General features: G+C 52.4%; 1 protein-coding gene across 1 annotated transcript; it reads right to left on the bottom strand.

Moving 5' to 3' along the window:
- Positions 1-87: 87 nt before the first annotated feature.
- LOC128725874 (uncharacterized) lies at positions 88-20,927 on the bottom strand. The gene is made up of 6 exons (XM_053819644.1): positions 20,817-20,927; positions 9,294-11,379; positions 1,562-4,488; positions 1,102-1,497; positions 461-688; positions 88-309 (listed from the first exon to the last, which is right to left on the bottom strand). Exons 1-6 carry the CDS (start codon positions 20,925-20,927, stop codon positions 178-180), a joined length of 5,880 nt encoding a protein of 1,959 aa, XP_053675619.1. The 3' UTR covers positions 88-177.
- Between the last annotated feature and the right edge of the window lie 1,619 nt (positions 20,928-22,546).

Genomic DNA, 22,546 nt, shown 5'->3' with positions numbered 1-22,546 from the left:
GTTTGCTTCCATCGCACGCCTTTTCCCAGGCACACATTCCACGCAAACAGCACACTCACACACACACACGTGCATGCATATACACACACACACACACACAGGTCCTTGATGGGTTGGCACGTCGGGGTTTTCGCTCTTCCGGAAGGGTGGCTATCAAGTGGGAGGTTCGCTTCCGGGTTACGTTCGTGTCATCATGCCATTAATCATGATGTTGGCGAGCGCATTTCGACGCTTACGCCAGGTGCCCATGCCCTGCGAGTGGTACTGCAGCTGGGCGTACCACTGTTTGGTTTTCGTGCCGTCCTCAGCCTGCAACGGAAGAAAAGCAATGAGTGGTTGTGTTTGTGTGTGTGAGAGAGAGAGAGAGAGAGAGAGAGAAAGGGTTTCGCGCGAAGAACACGCTTTAGAAATCCGCCCGCTATTGATTGATGCACACACTCGCCCCGGGTGGGCGGCGTACCTTGAATATGAAGGACTCCTTCGAGAGGATCTCCTGCACCTCGAAATAGTCCTCCCAGTCGTGCTCGGAGCAAACGATGCACCGATCGAGGAAGAGTGGCTCGCGAAGCAGCGTATACCGGCCACCCTTTTCGCGCACCAGCAGCAGGGACGCCTCGCGGATGCCGGTGTGCCGTGGAAAGCTGAGCGCTTCCGACAGGGCTCGGTCCGCTTTGTAGCTAGCCGTGGGCTGGAACGAACAGAGACACAAAAAGGAAAAGGTGAGTGTGTGAGAGAGAAAGAAGAGAAAAAAAGTCCACCACCCCACACCGTTCGATAAAGGGCCTCTGTTTGTCAAGTAGCCCCGTGCATTTCATCATGATTTGTGGCGCGACTTTTTTGACACCTGCCCTTTTGGCCTGGGTCAAAGCTACGGGAAAAACCCCCGGAGGTCATCCTCGTGGCCGGGAATGAATATTTAGGACCGGACCGTGACGACGACCGCGTCGTTTTATTGCCCGTTCCGAGGAATCATGCAGCGAGCGGTTATTCACGGTCCTCGCTTAGGGCAACATTTGTTCTCATTACACAAGAGATGGAATGAAATTTTGCCTAAAAAGTCAACTAAAAGCAAAGCGTTAAGGATAATTTAGCCTGGCGTACCTTCCCGTTCGTCACCAGCAGCGCGTTGATCGAGGTCAGCTTGATCGTGCGGCTCTTTTTCCAGTTGCCATCGTTCGGTTGCGTGAACAGCAACCGGCCCTCGATCGCGAACCGGACTTCCTCGTGGTTCCATTCCAGCACGTCGACCGCCATCTTGCGGAGCTTGATGTTGATCATGTCCAGCTCGCAGGACAACCGGCGACCGGGGCTAGAGGACGAGATGCGTCGCCACAGCTTCGTTGGCACGTCCTTCGCCTCCCGGTTCATGTGGTTTAGGTGCAGTTCGATTTTTTCCTGCGATTGCTTTAGCAGTTCCTTGCCCTCGAGATGAGCCGGTGTTACTTTGTACAGGCGTGCCAACAGCAGCGGGTACTTGGTGACACGCTGTACCGGGACCTGAAAAAGAACAAACAAGGATCAGTTACATCGCCTTTCAAGACGCTTTTCGAGATCAACTCACCATCAGGAACGAGTTGAGATTCATGCGCCGCAACACGGCGTTTTCCATCTGCGAGACGCGCAGAAAGATTCGCAGCAGTTCCTTCTCCTTCTCGAGGTTCGCCAGCAGCAGACTGGCCGCACCCTGCCGCACGCAGTAGCTCTCGAACGCGTGCAGCATCGGGGCCGCCTCCAGGAAGATCCGACCGATGTTCACCGTCAGCAGATCATCGTCACCCTGCTCGGTGGCGATGTCGAGCGCGTCGCGCATCCGCTCGGCCAGGAACTGGTTGTTCTCCAGCAGTTCTTCCACGTTCAAAAAGATTGCGGAGAGCTGATCCTGGTTCAGCAGGCCGGCCACCAGCATCGGTTGGTAGAACTCCTCGAGAATGATCTGCAGGTCGCGCCCGTACTTCTCCTCCGTCTCGACCACCTCGGTGATGATCTCCTTCCGTTCGGCGCGCTTTTTCCCGCACTTGCGGCACACGAGCGGTGCGTACATCACGCCCGACTCGGTTACTTGGGTCTCCACCGGACCGTCACAGTCCTCGCACAGGTGGATCGGTGTGATCTTCGTGAGCAGTGTAGCTGCAGAGGTTGGATTCTGCCACCGACTTCGCGACGTCTTGCTCGTCTCCGATCCAACACCAGAGTCGTTCCGCTCGATCTCAGCCGACGCCTTACAAGATCGTCCACCACCGACGATGCCATTCGACGGCGTTGACGCTGGCGTATCCTCGCTCGAATCGCTGATACCCGACAGATGGCTCAACCGACTGCTAATGTCCGAGATCTGACGCTGGTGATGCCGCAGTTCCGTGATCGGTTCCGATTCCTCCTCCTCGAGGATGATGTCGCTGGATGTTCGCGAGGTTCCAAAACCTTGGAAACCCCCATACGAACCGTCTTCCTGCGCAATGCCACGCTCCTTCGCATCCACCAGGTACGACAGGATGTCGTACTTCGAGGCACCCTCAAAGATCGATCGCGCGTTTCGCTGCTTCTCAAGATCGACATCATCGATGGGTGGCGCTGTCAGCGGTAGCGGCGGTGGAATGTCGTTGATCTCCTCATAGATCGGATCACCACCCAACCGTATCGACTCATAATGGTGATCGTCACCATCCTCATCGTCCTCATCGTTTGCAGCGCCATTCTCGATCTCAGACAGTGTCGCATCCACCAGCATCTGGTAGAACTTGCTGCGCGAAGAGTGTGCATCCTCATCGACGGTGAGATCGCTGCTGCAGCTCTGGTAGCAATCGCTCAAGTCCGCCATCGACTGATCGAACTCCATCAGCTCGTAGGCGGCCGCTGAACCATAGCTGTTCCCCGAACTGACGCTGCTACGCTTACTCCCGTCAGGTGCTTCGCAGCCGGACTTGGTGCCCAATCGGCCACGTTCCTCCTGTATCTTTAACAACGACTGCTCGATCAGCCTCGAGACGTCGTGCGCGTCTTTGGTGCCGCTCAGATCCAACCCGCTGCGGGACTCCTTCAGTCTCAGCAGCGAACTTTCGATCAACTTCGCGATCAACTCGTAGTCCAGCCCTTCCGACAGTTGGCTGAGCGACGGATCCTCGAGCAACTTCGCGATAAAGCTGTTCCGGCACACCTTCGCCTGCAGGCTTGAGGACGTCGAGGAAATCGACTCCGCTGGGGGTTTGATCGTGCGCCGCAGGACAACTGGCGTCGGTGTTTGCTGATCGATCATGGTCGGTTTTACCGCCAACGCTGGCTGCTGCTGACTACGTGACTCGGGCGTTTCCGGTGCTTCTTTGGAGTGGCTATCATCGCTAGGAACTTGTGCGATCGTTACGGCATCCTCCGCCCGTTGTTCCACGACATCCTCCGGAGGTTTCGCGCTCTTCTGCTCACCAAAATCCAGATTGATCAGTGTACGGCCGCCGTTACTCCCGGATTTCGGCGTCTCAATCACACAGCTCGGAGCTCCGATGGGGATGATGGAGGTCCCGAGCGCTAGCGGTGACACTCTGCTATCTTCTCCACCCATCGACACAACCGTGCCACCGGTTGAACATTGTTCCGATGACTCCAACGTTTCCACGCTCTCAGACTCCCGGATAGATTGCGATCGACTGGCCGCTTTACTGCTCCGGTTTTCGAGCGTTGACGTCGGCGAACTGACACTGATCGTGATCGTGTTGGAAGCCGTCTGGCGGATCTCAGCTGGAGGTGTCGACGACATCCCGCTCCCATCCGTCACTACCACCGAGGACTGGTACAGAGGCGAATCACGTGCGCCGTCCACGTTCACCGTCGAGTAGCAATCGTCACCCGTGATCAGGATGGACGTTTTCTTCTGATAGTGTTCGGGTTCCGGTTCCGGCGCGTGACGAATCTCCAGTCGATGTATCGAACCACTCACGCTGCCGGCCGGCGGGGGGCTTACACCCGGTACCACCCGCACCACCGTACGGGATGAGGCCGAAGTGGAGCTACTGCTGCGATCACTGCTTGAACGCCTGACGCCCGCCATCAGGCCGAAGCAAAAATCCTCATACACGCTTCCGGTCGGTGATCGCTCAATGGGTGGCGATGGAGACGCCGACACTTTCCCGTTGCTGGTGGTCGGTGGTGGTGGTGGTGGTGGGGGAGGCAACTTCGGTCGAGCTTTCCCACCGTACGTGCCAGCAACGAGCAACGATGCCACCGATCCAAGCGACGACTCCGACGAGGAAGACGATGACGTGCAAGAAGCCGTTTCGTCCTCGAACGCCGTGCGTGAGTCGATACGCGTGGTTCGTGCGCGTAAAGCCATCGTATCGTTAAAGGCATCCCGCCTTGGGGTCAACGAAAGGGCTTCACAACCACCGGTGGTACCATCGGTAGTGGGCGAGGTCCTGTCGCTGGAACTACGTCGAACGGAACCGCCAGAGGACCGCCGTTGGACGAACACGGTCGCGACCGCGCTCGGTTTGGGTCGATCTGGAAGACAAGCGAACACGAAACAATTAGTGCCGGAGTTGGAAAACCCATTCGAATGGCTTCACGATGCTCCCGTCCCTAGGGTCAATGGAGGAAAACTTTCCATCACCAGCAGGACTCGCTTCGTTGGGGCGCTCAAATCGCTAACATTAATTAGGACCATGCCAATGTCGTCCTCGTTCCGGGTCAGCTGCGATTGCATTCGACTGCCGGTGCCAGTCGGTGTTTGCTGAAGCGGATCACATTTACTGCACTGGCATGCCAACACAGTGCCGCAGGACACCGGGATTGACCACGGCTGTGCCCGTTCGCTCCCGTGCAAGCGTTCGTTCCAATATCCGGAGCTGCACCAGATGGACATTTTTCGCTCGCACCGGATTTAGCTCCAGCTGGAGGGCGGTTCAAAGCGGTCGAACCAATCGGGTGGATCGGGTTGTTGGGTGCATTTTGTTTGGTGTCCCGTTTCGTGCGCAAATTTGATGAATGAATAATGATCCGCACGTGCGATGGTGCGATTGCTTTTCGAACTGCGACAGTAATGAGCACTGGCAGGTTTGCCCGACCCGGTGTGGTTTGTTTTTGTTGCCGTTCACCACTTCGGTGAGCATAATAATGCCCATCGCTGGCAGGAGGTGCTATAAATTATGCAAACATTCGATCGCACACACTTCGGACACACTTACCCGAGCAAACAGTCACAAATAGGCGCTCGACTGATTCATACAGCGTGGTGGTTTTGCTGATGTGGCCTGTTTGGGTTCGGTCCAACAACCAAAAGGCTTCGAGCGAACAGAGCAGCATCAAAGCCAACCTCAAGAGCCAATTAGAACCGACCGATTGGTTGAACGATTCGGCCAACACCTCAACGGAGCGCTCAAGGCGGTCCAAGCAGTCGAAAGCGTCCAAACTGGCGCTGGTGTTGTTCCAGTTGGCCAACCAGCCAGCCGAGTAGTTGTGCTATTGTTGCGGATTTGTTCTTACAGGCTACCGGGGCTACAGGAGCTGAGAAAACAAGGTTCCGTCTACAGCACCCGCTGATGAAAGGACGAAACGAACGGAGAGTTTCCACATGCACCGGAACCACATACGGTGGCACAACACACGGTTGCAAAAGCTTCCGGTAGACCGGAGGGCGTCCATTTTCTTACGAGCAACGAGCAATAATCGGGATCCACCACCCATCGCTGGCGTTTTCTGGGAAGACAAACGCTTGTTTGCCGAATTTCTTATCGTTATCCTCGCGTGCTCGCGCGCGTTCTCACCCAAACCTGGGGTTGGGTGGTGCCTTTGCCGATACCATACCGCCTTGGTATTGTTGCGAGTTCTTCTCGACATCTCGCCCCACTTCGAGTGGCCGGAGGGAAGCGAATCGTAATCAAAGCTCATATGTAAATACTCGTACACGCTCGCGCTGAAACCGGGAAATCCAGATCGAGTCCCAAGCGTTTCGAGTCGTACGGCGCATAAATCAGGACCCAACCCCTTTTGCTCGATAGTTGGCCAAACGTTCGTTGGTCGGAACGGAACGGCACGAGTGGCAGCGCCAGGCAGGCAGAGGTTTATCGCAACTTGTTTCATAGTTGCAGGGGATTTTCTGCGACCCAAATCGTACACCGATTCGATCTGGCATCGAACATGTGGCATTACACGGGAACCGTTCATGCGGGAAAACGAACCTGGGGCCTGGAAAATCCCAAGGACATGCATCCACCCACCCTCGTGAATGGTGTGTGTCTCCCAACGCCCCATTTCGCGCCTTTTCTAACGGTCCGGATGCCTGCCAGTATCCTTCATCGAAGGGACGGAACGGCACGAATGTCCCAGTCCCGCTGTTATTTTATACTCGGTTTTCTTTTTCTCTTTCTGCTTTGTTGCTTCTTTTGGCCGTGATTTATGCGAATGGCTCAAAGCTGCTGCTTACGATCGACAAGCGAGCCTGCTGCCTCCTTGGGCTTTTCCTTCCTCGCTTGTCAGAACCAGCGGGATGTGAAATATTTGCCATAATTTCACCCCAAGCCCGCAGGACAAGGATAGGGATCTCACAAGCTCAGGAAAAATTCACCTCTAGGGATGGGAAAAAATACACCACAACGTATGTGTGTGTGTGTGTGTGGAGGCGCAAATAATTTTGGCAAATTTTTCATCCCTCTGGCGCTCCCAGCGGCATTACTACGCCCCTGAGGTAACCCCATTTCCGTTCGTGATAGGCAAATTTTCCAATCCGTACACGGCTGAGAAGAATGGCAAGCAGCAATACAGGACACCCGACCTGGGCCAAAAGATTCTATCTCGGTGATTTCGGTGGCACAAAGGCACCGAAGGAAAGAAAAAGGGTCAAGGTTTTATCGTAACAAGGATCGATGGCTTATCGGTTGGGTGCTGTCGAGTTCCGGTGCCTCCCGGGATCGAAGGTGAGCGCGATACCGAGATAAACTTTTAACATTTGTTCCCACTCAGGTGGGAATGGCTGAAAAAAAAATGCTGACCCTGATGATGGGTAGGATAATTAGCTTTAAATTCTATGCTGATACGCTCGATAATGGGTATTGATGGCTTTAGTAAACTAGCTTGCAACCTTGCAACCCAAACAGGACCTCGAACAAAGCACCCAAGTTCACCAGCATCCAGGGTTAAAATGACCGACGAACAAAATGGTGGCACAGCTCATTCGAATGCATCCACATGCGCCATGGAAAGCGGAACCGTTCCAGACCCGTCCGTCCGGGTTCGTGGGGGTTCGCACACGTTCGCACACTGCACCCAAAATCGATCGAGTGCATTCGATTTGGCACGGACCACCGGGAACCCGAAAACCACTGCAGCGATTAATCGCACGCATCTTGTACGGTTGGACCCACACCACCGCGCGGGTCGTTATCGCGGTGGTGGCGGCCATAATGGCGGGCGCTTCGAACCTCGCGCCAAAACGTGGCGCGGAAAAGCGCCCCAAGCGGATCCATGTCGGTGCTGGATTAGCATAAAGTCTAATTCTATATAATTAGCGGCCATCAGGTTCAGCGGACTATAACATCAATCGTCCGGTGCTGGTGGTTTTCGACCGGCTGGCCAGCACTAGCCAGTGTTCTAGCGCCATGATGCTCGCGAACACGCCCTCGAGGCTCATTTGGACACGCGGAACCACAGCACAGGACCTCGGGGTGGAAACCAACGGCCGGTTCCGGTGTTGCTCAAACAATGCAAATATTTTCCCGTGAACGTGTGCCTGCCTGTGTATAGGGCGCGCCGGGAAAAATGACAACATAATGGGCGGTATTTTATGTCGAATCAATTCCGACCAGCCGCGTCGAAGCGCGTATGCGGCGACATCTGCAGGCGCAAGGTTCTAGGTGGCTGCTGCCGTACGCTAGCTGGGTCATCATCGCACCGGGTCGCAGGACCGGAAACGCGCTCGCGAATTAATGAATTTCCGATACCCGGACTCGCCGGCAGGTTTTTCGGAACCTCGTCATCCGGAAGAAGCGAACGTCCGGAGCGAAAGCAGCATTCGCTTGGGTGCACCCAGCAGAAAGACGAACTCGGACGAACTCGGACGTTTTATGCCATTTGTAAAGAGGGCACAAAACCATATTCATTTGCATCGGGAGTGGGAGATTTGAATATGCAAATACACCCGCTGCCCATCGAAGCGAATACTTTACGGTCTATTTTAAAAAGACGCTTTCCTGGTGGCCCGGGTTCGTTTGTGGGCCATTTACGATGTGTCCCATTTTTGTGGATCTAATCAAACACACGCCCGCCCCTCCGGGAAAGGACGAAGCCCATTTTGAGGCCATGGTCAATTCCAAAACCAAACCATCGTACATCGGAGGGTGTATGTTTGGCTCGTGAGATGGTTCCGTAAACTGACACGGGATTCGACACCGGATCAAAAGTCCGCCTGACATTCAGCACCACTCGAACGGACACTAATTGCCAATCATTCAATCAGCGTCCGGTCGGATCGAACCAACCGTCGAGGCGTTCGGGGGCCTTGGGCCTGTGGGGTCATAGGTGTAAATTATCCAATTAGTCAAAGCCTCCCTGGCGTGGTGTGGCTGTTTTCGAGAGTGCGGGAGTGACCGGAAAGATGGCTCTCTCAGGACAACGCAATCTGCCCTCAGCCGGCTTATCTTCATCCGTATTCAGGACCCATCGAACGCCACAAGTGGCAAGAAGGAAATGAAATTGCACCAGCACCGGCAGCTTGGAAAAACCCGAGCCCCAAACCGAACTGTTATCGTAGAAATTAATCAAAAGCCGACAAACGGCCGGGCTCCTCCCAAATCGCTTCGATTCGGAATTAATTGGATGCTTCCAGTGAGGAGCAAAACCCGCCACGTTCAGGCCACTTCTGGCGTCTCTACTTCGATTGCCAGTGCAAATATTTATCGCTCAAGTATTTGCCCTTTGAGGGTGGCCAGTGAATCATTTCCCCCACCCGGGGAGAGCCAGAGAAAGCAGAAGAGAATGATTTGGCATTACATTTACACCAAAGCAGACGGCTCCGGTCGGTCGCCAGCAATCGGATTGGCATTTCTACGCTGGGACCGGTTCGAGCGTTGACTTTAAGGCTCGAATAATCGAGGCTCAATAAAACGCAAGAATTGCGTGTTGCGTAAATTGATAAGAAGCGATTACGGCAAACAACGATTGCGTGCGTTTCGATCACTTCCCTACAGATTCACGTCATGCAAAAAAAAAGCAACCGAACGTAGCTAGATGTAATCACAGCGATTGGCATCGTCTCATCAAGTTTACCGTCCACTTAACCGTTCTTCGTTCTGTAGAATAATAGGCGCACTTACCTTCATTAGTGCCGTTAGTGGTGGGCTGTGCCGGGAGCAGGATCACTCTGCTCGGAGGCTCCTCCTTGGTTCCGTTTTGAGATGGACTCGTCGATGGTGACTCTTCCTTGTTGGGCTTTTCCAGCTCTGTCCCATTAACAGTCGAATGCTGCTGATCCGTGCCACGTGTCTCCAGTGCCGTACTTTCTCCGACCGGTTCCGATTGGACCATTGGCGTAACCTCCGTGAAGAGCATCTGCGCGAACAACCGATCATCGTCCTGGATGATCTCGTTCTCGACCAAAAAGTGCACCTTCTTCCGTCCACCAACCACAGACGCCGGAGATTGCATCGACTCGGGTGAACCCTCACCAGAACCCGCCGGAAACGTGGCCGGAAATGGTGTCGGCAAGTAAAACTGTGACCCAGAATTGCGCTTTTCCGCGAGGTTTCGCGCACTCACAGTACCAACCTTCCCAAAGCTGTTGCTCTCCTCGGCAGTTCCCTGGTTTGTCGTGAGCTTCGCGAGACGTTGCACCAGCTTCTGATTGAGCCGGATCGTGTCGTACCCGGGCGCGCTCGAGTCCTTCTCGACCACAGCTCGCTCCTTCTCGATCGAAACCGGTCGCTTGAGGATCGACTTTATTGCACTTTGCGCCACCGCCGCCGGATCAGCTGAGATCGGTGACGTCGGGAGGGAACGACTGTCGTCTTCTTTGGTTGCGTCCTGCTTCTTGGCGCGTGGTGGCCTCTCCGGAGTCGATGTTACGCCGGGCGACGGTTCTGGCCCGGCGTGGGTAGTGCTATCACCCTCAGGAACACCCGGCATCTCGACTGGATCGTACACGAACTCATCGACATCGTCGTACACGGGCGCACCGGCGCTCGAATCATCGAACAGCTTGATTCTTTGGCCATTGATTGCCGCGATGCTGCTCGCCGGCGGGTTGTACCGGTTCGCGTACAGCGTGTCCAGGATGTTCTCGTACTTTTGCGAGTGAAGATCGAACTCGTCACCCTCGGTGGTGGTGGGCGAAAACTCACTCAACATGCCCGCGTGCCCGTTCGTGCCGAGCCCGCTCAGGGAGATCAGATCGTAAGGATTCACGTCACACCGCAGGATCGACTTGCGGCCGCCCGACGTCTGATTCGGTGCCGTCGGTGTCGTTGGCTCCGCTAGGTAGTCCGCATCTCGGTCAGGTTCACCCACCCAACAGTCCTGGAAGGAGTCATGCTTGGAGGTGGTTCGACCACCAACTCGAGATCCGCTCTTGCTTAACGACGGCGATGGCGACCGAGCAGCCGAGCCACGCTTTCCGGTTGATCCGCTGCGTCCTCTTGAAGGACTTGTACTCTTGGCCCGACCTCGAAGCTTCTCTTTCAGCGTACTTTTAACCGATTTCGAGCCACCACCGGCGCCAGGTCCAGCCTCGGAGGGTTGCGTCAACCGCGAACGACGCATAAAATCGTACGGATCGGGATTTCCATTGCCGAGGATCGTCGGGCGTGATTTTTTGCCGTAGCTTGAAGCCAGCTTGACCGTGCCAGCGCTGGAACGTATCGGTGGTGGTGCCAGATAAGTGGCTCCGGACGTCAAACGCACCGTACCACCGATCGGTGCCAGCGGAAGGCGAGATCCTTTGCATTTTTTGCACACACTCGCCTTCTTAATCTCGCGCTTCGTCCCGGTCAGATACTCCGGGCAGCAGCAAATGAGGACGGCCAGCTCGGGTGGAGGTGGCGGAGGACAGTACATTGCCGGAAGCGGATGGTGCGGATGGTGGGACATCGCCAGGGGCGGTGGCATTCCGCGCACCGTCCCATACAGCCACGTGTCCGTGTACTTCATCGCGGCCAGCTGGTGCACATTGGAGATCGCCGCAGGATTGGCTCCGGCCGAAGGTGTTGAGGAGCAAAGGGAGGCAGGACCGTTGCCTCCAAAGTCCTGCGAGAGGGTGTACCCACGGGAACCGAACGGGATGAGGGAGGACCCGATGCTGGCACCGTTTGTGGTACCGTTTTGCTTTTCGTCGGCTGCGGGAGATGCTTTGCTGAGCTTAAGACGCTGGCCCCATGTTTTCTTGCTCTTGTCGGAAGGCTTGGCAACCTGGAAGGGTAGATGGAAGAAAATATCACATGAGCAAGGCGCACAATGGTGGCTGATGATGGAAAAAGACGTCCTAAAGTAAAGAGAATAGGTTGTAATATGCATTTACGCGCTAGCTGCTTCGAAGCAGTTGCAACATTTTATTGCACCTTTTTATTCATTCATTTTCTCTGTGAACGCAAATTGCCACAAAGCGAACAAAATGGCACATTTTTCTAGAATTTGAATCCTTCCACAATTTTCCTTAGCGCAACAGCAGCAGGGCTCAATCGATGAGCAAATTTCTCAATTCCTACTCTCCCAAACGTATGCCAATTTCCCTTTGGAGCTGCAATCGACCATGCACTTGCCCACGTACTCGCGTACCGCTGGTCGGAAAAAGGGGTTTTCCGAGGGTTACCCACACGCAACGCCGTAGCGTGGCATTCAATTTTGGGTACTTTTGCTTCTGCTTTTCGCTCAAGAAATCCGCTTTCGGTCACGTAGCGGCCTTCGCCACGCGTGGCAAGGATGCTTTTAGAAAGGGCGAAAAACGAAAAGATATTTTCAGCACTCCGCAAAACCGACGGTTCCTGCCGCTGTTCAATACCCGGGAACGAATTTTTTTTATATGAAACAAGCCACCATCCTGACGTTCAAAAAAAGGTTGGTTTACTTGTGCTGGGAGTATTCCACACGAAAAGGTGGAAAGAGAATGCTTCCGGCAGCTCGCGATAATTTCATCTAAAAGACGCCACGGCGCGGTGGCGTGGTTTCGGTGCGTTTCATACACACACACACGCACACAAATCCTGCGGTTCGATGGCTCCGATCGTGCTCGGGTTCCACTTGATTCGGTTCGTCTGCCTGCAGCAGCAGCAACCGTGCGGTTTGAAGCTCCAAAGATTGGTTTTTACCGCAGGACTTCGTCGAAAGTGTCTTCCATCGGGAGCACGTACTGCGACCACGCGGTTATGACCATCGCCGGAGGAGGATTTTCGTGTGGCCCAAGGAGCCATGGTATTTTTTTGTACGCACTTTACTCACCACCGTCTCATAAAACCACTGGGCTCACGTCGAGCTGCCAATACTGCGTGACTTGCGGGCAATGAGAATTTGCATCTGGTTCGTGCACCATTTCCGCTTTAGTTCCTTTCTATCTTACTGAGCATCGTAACCGTCACCACATCAAACTTTACGAACTGAAACGCGAGCCATGAAATGCGGTCGCAAGCCCACCGTTCGATGCGCTTCGATCGGCAATCGATGCTGGCTGAGATTTTCACCCTCACTGCTAGGCGCCATGGCCTACTCTATTATCCTGAAGACAAAGCAATTTGCGTAAGTTGGCTACATTATGCTTCCGTTGCCAAGGGCAACAATCGGTCGGCGCTTAGGCGGCAGCAACCGACTTGATACGGGCGTCGGAAGGATCTATTTTTTTTCTTGCAACTCCCACCACCCCATTTCCACCGAATTTCCATTTTCCGCGGGAGGTAAATCTAAACAGTATCGATTTCGCGCACCCTCCACGATTCCCGACACCACGAGCGCGTCATGTTTGATTTTCTCATTTCCCTCCCACAAGCGCAACTTTTCAATTTTCCTCCCCAAGGCGCGCACACACACACACCCACACCCACACACATACAGGCTGGAATGGGGACGCATCGCTGAAAACATCATCGACAGCGTCGTTGGCGGTTGCGAACCGAAATGGAATTTCCGATTTATGGCGCCACCGTACAGGAGGGTTGTGCGCGGGCGAAGGTTCGCATCGTGGATTATGGTGATAATCTTGGACGAGCTTTATGATAGTATTTACACATGATTTTACGGCACGGGGCTTGCTTTCGTGCTCGTCCGTTGCCACCGTGCGTTCGAGCTCGTGACGTGCCCGAGCAGATCCGGTGACGTGACTTCTTGCCAAGCGGGTTTGACTCGGTTCGAACGTTCAACCACCGGCGTCAAAAGCCAGCTGGGAGTTTCCGGTCCCAAGAAGGAGAACACGATGGCATTGCGGCGTAAGTCACTCGCTACATTTATTGCATTTAAGGCCGACCGCAACATGCGACATGGATTAGCTTTTCGCCACGTTGCAAAGCGTGAAAGGATACTCACGAGCGGCTATTGAGGACTCGCACGAAGCGTACGAAGTAAATATGCCGGGTGCGCTTCAACGCCATCGATTCTGAGTTTCACCGCTCCCAACACCGTATAATGTCGTTCCTTCCGAGAACTCTCCTTTTCTGCTGGTGCGAGGAGCTCGCATAACCAACATTCAATCAAACTTATGTGATATCAGTTAACGGCGAATTAGCTCGAAAATGTCCCGAAATAAACCAAATCCTCGGCTTCAAGGACTATGAAAAGCTGGCCGCTTTTCCCGCGAACGCATCACAAAAGCCACCGGAGTGCACAGAAGCGATCAAAATACCTATAAACGCGCGCTTCGAGATGAAATTCAACCCAGCGCACACGCAAAAACCGAAACCCCACTTGGTTCCGCTTATTTGCACCGGAAGCGCTCATAAGTTCCGGCCGGTTTGCTTCCAGTTAACCTTTTCCGTTCGGTCCGATTTTTCCTCTGTTCTTTTCCGACCACCTCGAGTGAGGGAAGGGAGGGCTTCGTGAGAGCATCGCCAGAGAGTGAGCAGCAGCAAGGAATGCAGAAAGAAAGGGAAAAGAAAAATAAAAGAACGACGTGCCGATGCGCCACGTAAACGGTCGCTTTGCTGGCAAGCTCCCGGCCACGATCGGCAGCTGCCGTGCGATCCCATTTCCATATGGATTGGTTCCATTTCACCTTACGGGTGCCACGGTACCACAGCGAGGAGTTATGTTACGGCGTATGAATTCAATCTACCGCAGCGAAGCATAACCGGCTGGGAAGCATCCCGATGCCGCCGCCGTCGAACGAACGAGCGAATCCCGGGAGCGTGTGATCCCTCCGATCGATGGGTTGGGTATTGAGATTTGTTGAGCCGAGACGGTGCAATGAGAAATTATTCCGATTGACACCGAGCTTCGCGTACGGTCGTCTTCTGGGGGCAAGCCACCGGGGAGGCTATAATGGTGAAAAGTTTGCGTGGAAACTTCTCGAACGTCGCATATTGGAATTGTGCACCAGCGAAACCTTGCTTTGCAGGAACAATTTGATTTTTTTGTCACGTTCGTGTGGAAGTGGAGCTCCAATTTAGTTGAATGCTTTTTTTAATCGTAGTTTTAAGGCACATATTTACAACAAAATTCCTTTGCATAGCGAAGCATAGCGAATGGGAGTACCTCTACGGCCCGTTAGCTGTGGAAAACCGCAGCAAATAGATGAATTATTTAAAAAACGTTAAACGCCGGAATGTGCCAACATGTTTCATATATCCTTTTTTTGTTATGCTTGTTCGCCATCACTTGGCAGTGAAAACCGGGCCCTTTTCGCTCCGACCCGTGGCAGCAGCCCACCGGTGGGAGCACGTTTTCACGAACACCCGGATCATCTATGCAAATTGATGCAACACATCTCGGTGGGAGCACCACGAACCAAACACGAACCGCACAAATTACGACCCAACGGCGTACGGCACACGGATCACGGCCGAGTTTATTTTGCGCGTTTTGAGCGAGGATCATCATCGTTGCGAGGGTGAGTTGGGGGGGGGGGGAGATGAAAAACAAAAAAAACAGGAACCAAAAGATTCCAAACCCATCGCCGGCTGTTTGGGAGGCAGGACTCGGAATGCACGCGCGACGCAACTGGCGCGTGGGCTGGACGAGAATGGGGGCAAAACTTTCCACCGGAGAAAAGTTAATCAAATTAAAATTGCAACAGCGAAGGTGCAGAAATATGTTTCCCTCATGTCGTTCGGCGCTTGGTGCCTGGCAAATGAACACGGCACGAGCCCGGCGGTAAACGACACACACACGCGCGCGCGCGCTCCAGAGAGCTCGGGCTCGAAAGTTGAAATTCATTAAATGTAAATTTCAGCACGGATGCGGTGAGGATGTGTGTTAGATGCGTGTGGGTGGGGGGGAGCTATTTTTTTCTTTCGGCGACTAATTTTCTTCGGCAACACCCAACGGGCCCAACGATGTGCTCCAGCAAAAAAAAGAGAGCAAAAAAACGAAAAAGAAAATAAGGTGCAATACAACTCAGCGAGCGTTATTTCGAAGGAAGTTTTCTTTGGCGCAAGGAACTGGGAACTGGGGAATGAAAAGGTGGTCGGAAAAAGGACACGAGCAAATTGCTCATCCTGCAGTGCAGTGCAGTTTCATAAATATGCATTGAAAACATTAGACACGAAGATAACACATGCATATTAAAAGTTCCCTCAGGGTGGTTCTTCATTTCACCTCGGATAAATAAGCGCACGCGCTCGGGGGAGGAGAACATCGTCTTTTGGGGGTGGAAACTTTTACGTCCATCATGCGGTTTTGTATGGAGCGCATTAAAATGAATTAAATTCCAGCAAATCACCACCCACATTCCGTATGAGCGCTCCAAATGTTTCATTTCCTGCCCACATGGGAAAAACTATACGACATTTCACAGTGATTAAATCACACGATATGGGAGCCAACGGTATCAAGTAAATTGCCACAGCTGTTGAGCTTTTGGGTGAGCTTTTGGGTAAGAAACCATACACGCAACGGGTTTTTTAAAGGCCATCCCGAACCTAAATTATTCCTCCCAAACTGGGCACACGCCGCACGAAGACTCCTCCCCAAACAGGGGCCCATAAATGATGCACGAAATAAATTGCGCTCTAAAATCGTGAACCCTGCGCGAAGCGATAAAGCGGCACGGGAAAAGGACGAAATTTGCACACCCAAAGCCCGGGGAACGCGCAAGATGTTTTCCATCAAATTTACGATAACCGTATTAACCTTTTCATTAGCCGTGCTTTACCCAGATACGCATAAATATAAACTCGACGCCGTCGCCCATTTCGCCCATCAATGGTTTGGGGATTACATAAGTATCGGAAATATAAAAGCCCCCGAGTGCCAACATTCGCGTGACGCCAATGCCGAAAGGATCGATTCGGATGGGGGACAAACGCAGCGGGAACAGGCATAAAAAAGACATTCGAAATCGACATCGAGTGAAAGAGGACGACACTTTCGATGAGTGCGTCCTGCCAGGGAGAGGGTTCCCAGACCGGACCGGAAATCGAACGCGCATCCCGGAAGCTCGCGATTGAGCTTGGGGGTTTTAAAAAAAAACACATTGCGGAACACAAAATGATACTTGAAAAAGCAGAAAAGAAAGAAAAGCAAAAGAAAAACAGCACACCCAATAAGCAGACGCGATCGCAATAAAATTCGTTATCATTCGAAATGGGGGTAGGCGTAAAAATTTTCCTCCACGAGACCCTCTCGAATGGTTCATTTACATTCAGCAGGGGGCTTCTTTTTATTTTTTTTTACTCACCCCATCGCCCCACGGTAAGTGGAAGTGCAGATTCGTTCGCATTTCTTCGCGGCATCATCGAATCAAACAAATTAGCATATTTATCGCCCATCGCCCGAGGTCGCCGAAAGCCGGCTCCTGATGGGTGGAATATGTTTTTTTCCTTTCTTTCGTTCGGGAAGAAGATGCCTCCCCGAAGCGCCCGAATTATGTCCCCACGCGTTCCTTAATGTCTTCCGGTTTTGGCGGGAATCGAACGCTTATGCTCACCGTACGCCGCCGGTTCGCATAATATCTGCGCCGAACGATTATCAAATCGCGCACATTAGGCGTACCCTTTTTGGCGGGACGAATTACGAAATCACGGGCGCCAATCTCCGGACGCCGGTGACATTTCCTGCCATCCGTCGGTGATGCTAATTTCGAGTTGGTCGAAAAGTCGCGTATGGGATGTCACCCTGCAAGAGGTTGCATAACGCGCCACGGATGAGACGGCGAAACAGGAACGAGAGTTTGGAGTTGCGATGAGCGCCGTGAAAGCGCACCAGATCGTTCCTGTTAGGTGTGTCCTTCCGGGTGTGGTCGGATCGGTCAATCATAAATCTCGCTACCAAACACCGAACCGTAAGCCTCTCGAATTTTTGCTTCTCAGAACGCGCGAACATTCCCGCCTGAGGTCACGTATTCCTTTCCACCGAAGCGGGCGCAGATTTTCCGGTCACGTCACGGCTTCACTTTACCAATTAGGCCGCATCAATTAGGCGGTGGGGCTCATTTCACTTCGCCACTAATTGTCAGTCAATGTTCCACCGGGCACTCTCCTTCGAGTGGTTTTCTGGCCTCTTAAGCCAAGGGCACGACCCTAAAAGTGCGCCGCCACCGTTAATTGGTACGGCGAGAGACGATCGGCCAGCGGAAACCGATCGGATGCGGATAATTTGGTTTCGCGCAAAGTAGCTTTCGCAACGGTTCGCACTCACTTTCTCTCTCTCCTGCAGGAGGTTACTCGCAAGGTGACGCGAAATGAACGCCCCGGAGCAATTTTTGTACGATTTTGTGACCGGAAAATGCCGATTCGCCGATCGATCAGTGGTAAGCGATCGTAAAAGTGTCGCTCGGCCAGGGGGGATGGGTTTATTGATCGTGCGATAAAAGGTCAAGAGGATTCGTGGCACAAAACATGAGCTTTATGTCTGACAAACTATAAACCGGTAACAATTTACGTTGACTGCCGAGTGAGCCGAAGGGATCATAAATATTGTCAAACGCGTCGGTTTTGCTGTAAATATGTTTCAGCTCTGTAACGGTTGACCAGCACCTCCTGGGGACGCTTATGCAACGCAATCAAGGGCACCTAGTTTCTCGTCGTGCAGCACCGGCAGGACTCGCGGTGGCACAATCGCGCCCGATAAGGACGATATGATCAATCATGCTCCCTTGCCTGTCGTTCGCGAGTTGCTAAACTCCCAATGCAGCGGGTTGGAACTCGGAACGAAGTTATATTAACTTCCGCCGGTCCATGAATGTCACATTTTTCCGGCGGCGAAAACTCCACTCTCGGGGGAAAATTTTCCGAAACGGCATCGGTGCGGAACGGAACTGGAGCGAAAAAGTGAAGCATGCGGATAAAAAAAAGAAAAAAAAACCTCCACAGCTCTCGCTATCGAACTAATTCCGACCGAAGCGCTTATCGGATGGCGCGAAAAGGAAGGATATTTTTGGCTCCCACTTGAAGGTTCGTGTATGCGCGGAATCCCCCATGGAGCCACGTGAATCGGTGGAGCGCAAACCGGGCTTGAGAAGGAGAAAAAAAAATATACATCCGAAACAATGCCAAACCGAGGACACCTCGCCTGGGACGTGTCCGCGTGGTATCGTTTCGATTTCCGAGAAACGCCCGTGGAATCAGGACGTCCCGGGCCGCGAGATGGCGACGTGATGAAATGGCCGGAAGGTACGCCTTGCTATTCCCGTGTGGTTCAACGGGAAGGAAGGTTTTTGTGATATTTTTTTTTGCTGCTCGAATCGCTGCTCCTGTTCCGTTCATACCTCGGAAAGGCCGGCTCCCAGATGAGAACTGGCGTGCAGCGCGGGAAAAATATCTGCGCCCTCGATAGTGGCGTGTTTCAGCTGGGACGTGCGTGAAAGCGCACTGGAAGGCTCTTCCGGTTTCTACTTGCACAAAAAAAACACACACGCACACCGACGCCGACGGATGCACTGCGATACAAGGCAAGCCGAACCGGAAGCGTAACAGTACTCTCGGATATTGGCACGGAACGCAACGTTCGTTTATTGCGCACAAAGGTAACGGGAAATCTTTCTGCTACTTCATGCACGACGAGCAGACGCGGGTCCTCGTTTGGCAGGATAAATGGCAACGAAAACAAGCCACAGGAAGAATGGCTAAAGGACACCTCTACGGGAAGCAATGTGCCCGGACTGCAGTAAAGCCGCCGATGAAATGTGAATCCCTGCCGCTGGTCGAGCGAAAGCCTCTTCGAGAAGGTAAAGCCGTCTGCAAACTCGGTTCGAAATGGGTGTGTAAAAAAAGGGAACAAAAATGTCTACACCGTACATCAGGGGGGATATATTTACATTCCGGTCACGGAATCCTTGGCAGGGGAAGGATCTAGCCAGCGCCATACGTTATTGGTTTGATGTGGGCGTGAAAAAAAAAGAACAATCGGATCGGTATCGAATCCATGCACAAGTGCAACCGGGGAGAATAATCCCGAAGAGGCTGCGTGAAATATACAATGCTTAGTGTATAGAGTTTTTAGCCAAAAAAAAGGATGATATTGAAACGATGAACGGGAGTACATGTACAGGTTTCTGGTAGGCGAAAGCGCTACCAAATTGCGTTAGGGAATATTACGTACAAACGCGTTTAGAAGCAATATTGCCATTACTTAACTAATCCATCTGTCAAAAAAACCTAAATGGAGTAACAAATAAGTAGGCCATGCTTGTCGAATTGCATCGTTATGGGAACTTACTATTGGCAGCGTTTTTTTTCGCACTTTGTTTCATCGCTTCAAGCGAGTTTTAAGTAATTCATCGCTTGCACTTCAACGGCATAAAATACCGCACATTACCATTTAAAAGAACGATTTTCATCACTCAAACGAACGGACTTTAGAGCGTAATGCCAAATGAAACCCAATTTTGCGAATGTTTTTTTTTTGCTTCCTCCCAAAATACCAAACACACGCTGCAACCTAACCCGAACCCGGTTACATAAGGCCGAGCAATGTCTGCCCACCTGGCCGGGACTAGCTTCAATCATCTCGAACCGGCGAACCGGCGAACCGGCGAGAACAATCGACCATAAATGAGGGCATCTTTCCATCCCAGACCCAGACATCCATGCCGTTCGAGAGTTAAATCAACCGTTTTGCTTTCGCCGTGATACATAATTTTTATGACCTTTTATGCTGCAATCTGTACGCGTTCCCCGATTATGCGCTACGAGCTGCGGGCACGGCAGCAAAACGACACCAAGCCGGCTCACAAAAAGTCCCGCCCGGTTTGCGTGCATGATTACGGATTGTTTGTTTAGTCGTTTGAATATGCTGCTTCATCCATTCCGTGGTGCTCGTGTTGCCTCTTTGCACTCGATCCATGGTTCGTGTCCAGCGCCAGGTGTGAGCATAAACCTTTTTTTTTCTTCTTCCGTCAACCACACTCACATTCACTTAATGAGTGGTTGAGAGTGTTTTTTGTTCAGTTTTGTTTTCGCACCCCCATCCGCGCTTTTTGCTTGGGTCATTTAAATTTTATTTCGTTTAATGTGCTTTTTGCTTATTACTGTCATAATGTTTCGCTTTTTTTTTTCGCCCTCGTGCCGCAGCGCACAACAAAAAAACCATTTCTCCTTTTTCTCACCCAAGTTGCGTGTTTACATCAGCAACATGAGATCGAGTGCACTGCCGTTATCGCGCGGGATAAGCGGCATCAAATGCAAGCAAATGGCGCACGTTTGTCGCACAAAAGCTGTCAATTAGCGCCGGGATGCCCGTAGCCTGTAATTTTTCAAACTTAAACTTACCCGCTGGTGGGTCGCGTTCGCTGGTGGGTAGAAATTGATTGGATCTACATTGACGGCTGCTGACTGGTCGGAGGGATAGCGCCGCATTGGTAGATGGCTAACTTTCGCCATCGGACGGAATCATTCTGCGAATAGGAACGGGAGCAAAACAAAAACAAAAAAACAAGTCATATATACGTTCGTTACTCGCATGTTACTCGAATACACGGGCGCGAAAGAACGCTCCCTCTATCGGACTGTCATTTCTTATCACAACCGTTCGGCTGACACCTTTCCGGGGAACCGAGGAATTCCGCCCCAAATGCACGTGCCCGTGCCAAATTTATTTATGATCTTTTAATTTACTTCCAAACACAACACCACTCGGAACGACCGTCCGTGGCAAACGACGCCCGGGAGAGTCGTAAATCCCCTTCGAGACGAACGTCAAGGCGTTCGGTGGGTCGTTGGGGGTGCCGACAGTGCGAGAAAAAGGACCTCCATCCTTTCCGACACAGGATGTCGGGGTGCTGGGAGATGAAAGGCGTGTTTTTCGGAAGTTTTCCTTTCGCTTCTAATGAATTTATTATTAAGCTGACAAATGAAGTGCGAAAGTCATCGGGCGATGCTGAAGCTGCAAAAGAACTGCCAAATCATCCCTTGGCAGGTTTTACGGTTCCCTGCGGCAGTGGGTGGTTGGAGAATGTTACACCACACACACATATCACACATACACCGAAAAGTCATAACTGGTATCGTAACCGCGTTTTAACGTTCCTCGAGCAGCCAACCAAAGGAAGGAAGGATGCGTGTGCTTTACGATGCGAGAGCAACAGGACGCTTTTGAAATTTCATCCCTCGCTAAAAGAGACACCCAAAAGGGATGTGATTTCACGGAACGCTTTTCGATCACCGTTCTAGGGGTGGCGTGATCCCCTGTTTGCGTCAAATTCGTCCTGCGAAGAAAAGCCACCCACCGCCCCCCACACACGTCCCCGAGAGAGCGACGTCAACAAATCACGATAAACACGTTACTGCTTTCTAATTATCGATGATGATTTATTTATCGCAACGAACCATTAAATTGATTATGCTCCATCGGCGAGCGCATCCCCATGCTGGGGGTGGAGAACACCCGCCAAACACTCTCGCACCGCACCGCGCCATGTTGACAAACGACGGCCGCTGTCCGTTCGCTTTACGAGTGTTAATTTCGGGATCTGCGATAATACGAACCGGTCGCATCGAGGTCGAGGTAATGCGCTTCCGGCCACACACTCCGGTCAGTGTCGAAGCGAATATCTAACAGCCACCGAAATGTATTCGAGATCCGCCGGAGGCATGGGATCTTGAGACAGGGACAGAGAGATCTCGGTCGATGATGTTTGATTTTGGTTCAATACCTTCGCCGACGCCGACCGTTGGTTTGCGGATGTGTCGAGGTGAATGTCCCGCAACCTACCGGCCGGATTTACCACCACACGGAACTGAGATGATGTGTGCGCGATTAGGGCGAGTCATTACATTTGGACTTAATTAATTAAATTTCCATCCATAATTTACTATTTCATGCATGAACGATGTGGCCAACCGCGCGATAAAGCTGCCCCGTGAAATAAGGGGGAAAATCAGTTTGAACTGAAGGGCATGCAGCGTCAGCGGTCTGTAATGGTGATGTGTTTAAAATTCATCTCAGCATCAGCATACAAAAGCTCGGTGGAACATACTTCACTTAAAGACGTTCATTCTTG

Source organism: Anopheles nili, chromosome 3 (genome assembly GCF_943737925.1).
Source record: "Anopheles nili chromosome 3, idAnoNiliSN_F5_01, whole genome shotgun sequence".
Taxonomy (NCBI): Eukaryota; Metazoa; Arthropoda; class Insecta; order Diptera; family Culicidae; genus Anopheles; species Anopheles nili.
The sequence above is the reverse complement of the archived record's forward strand: the minus strand, read 5'-3'. Positions and strand labels throughout refer to the sequence as shown.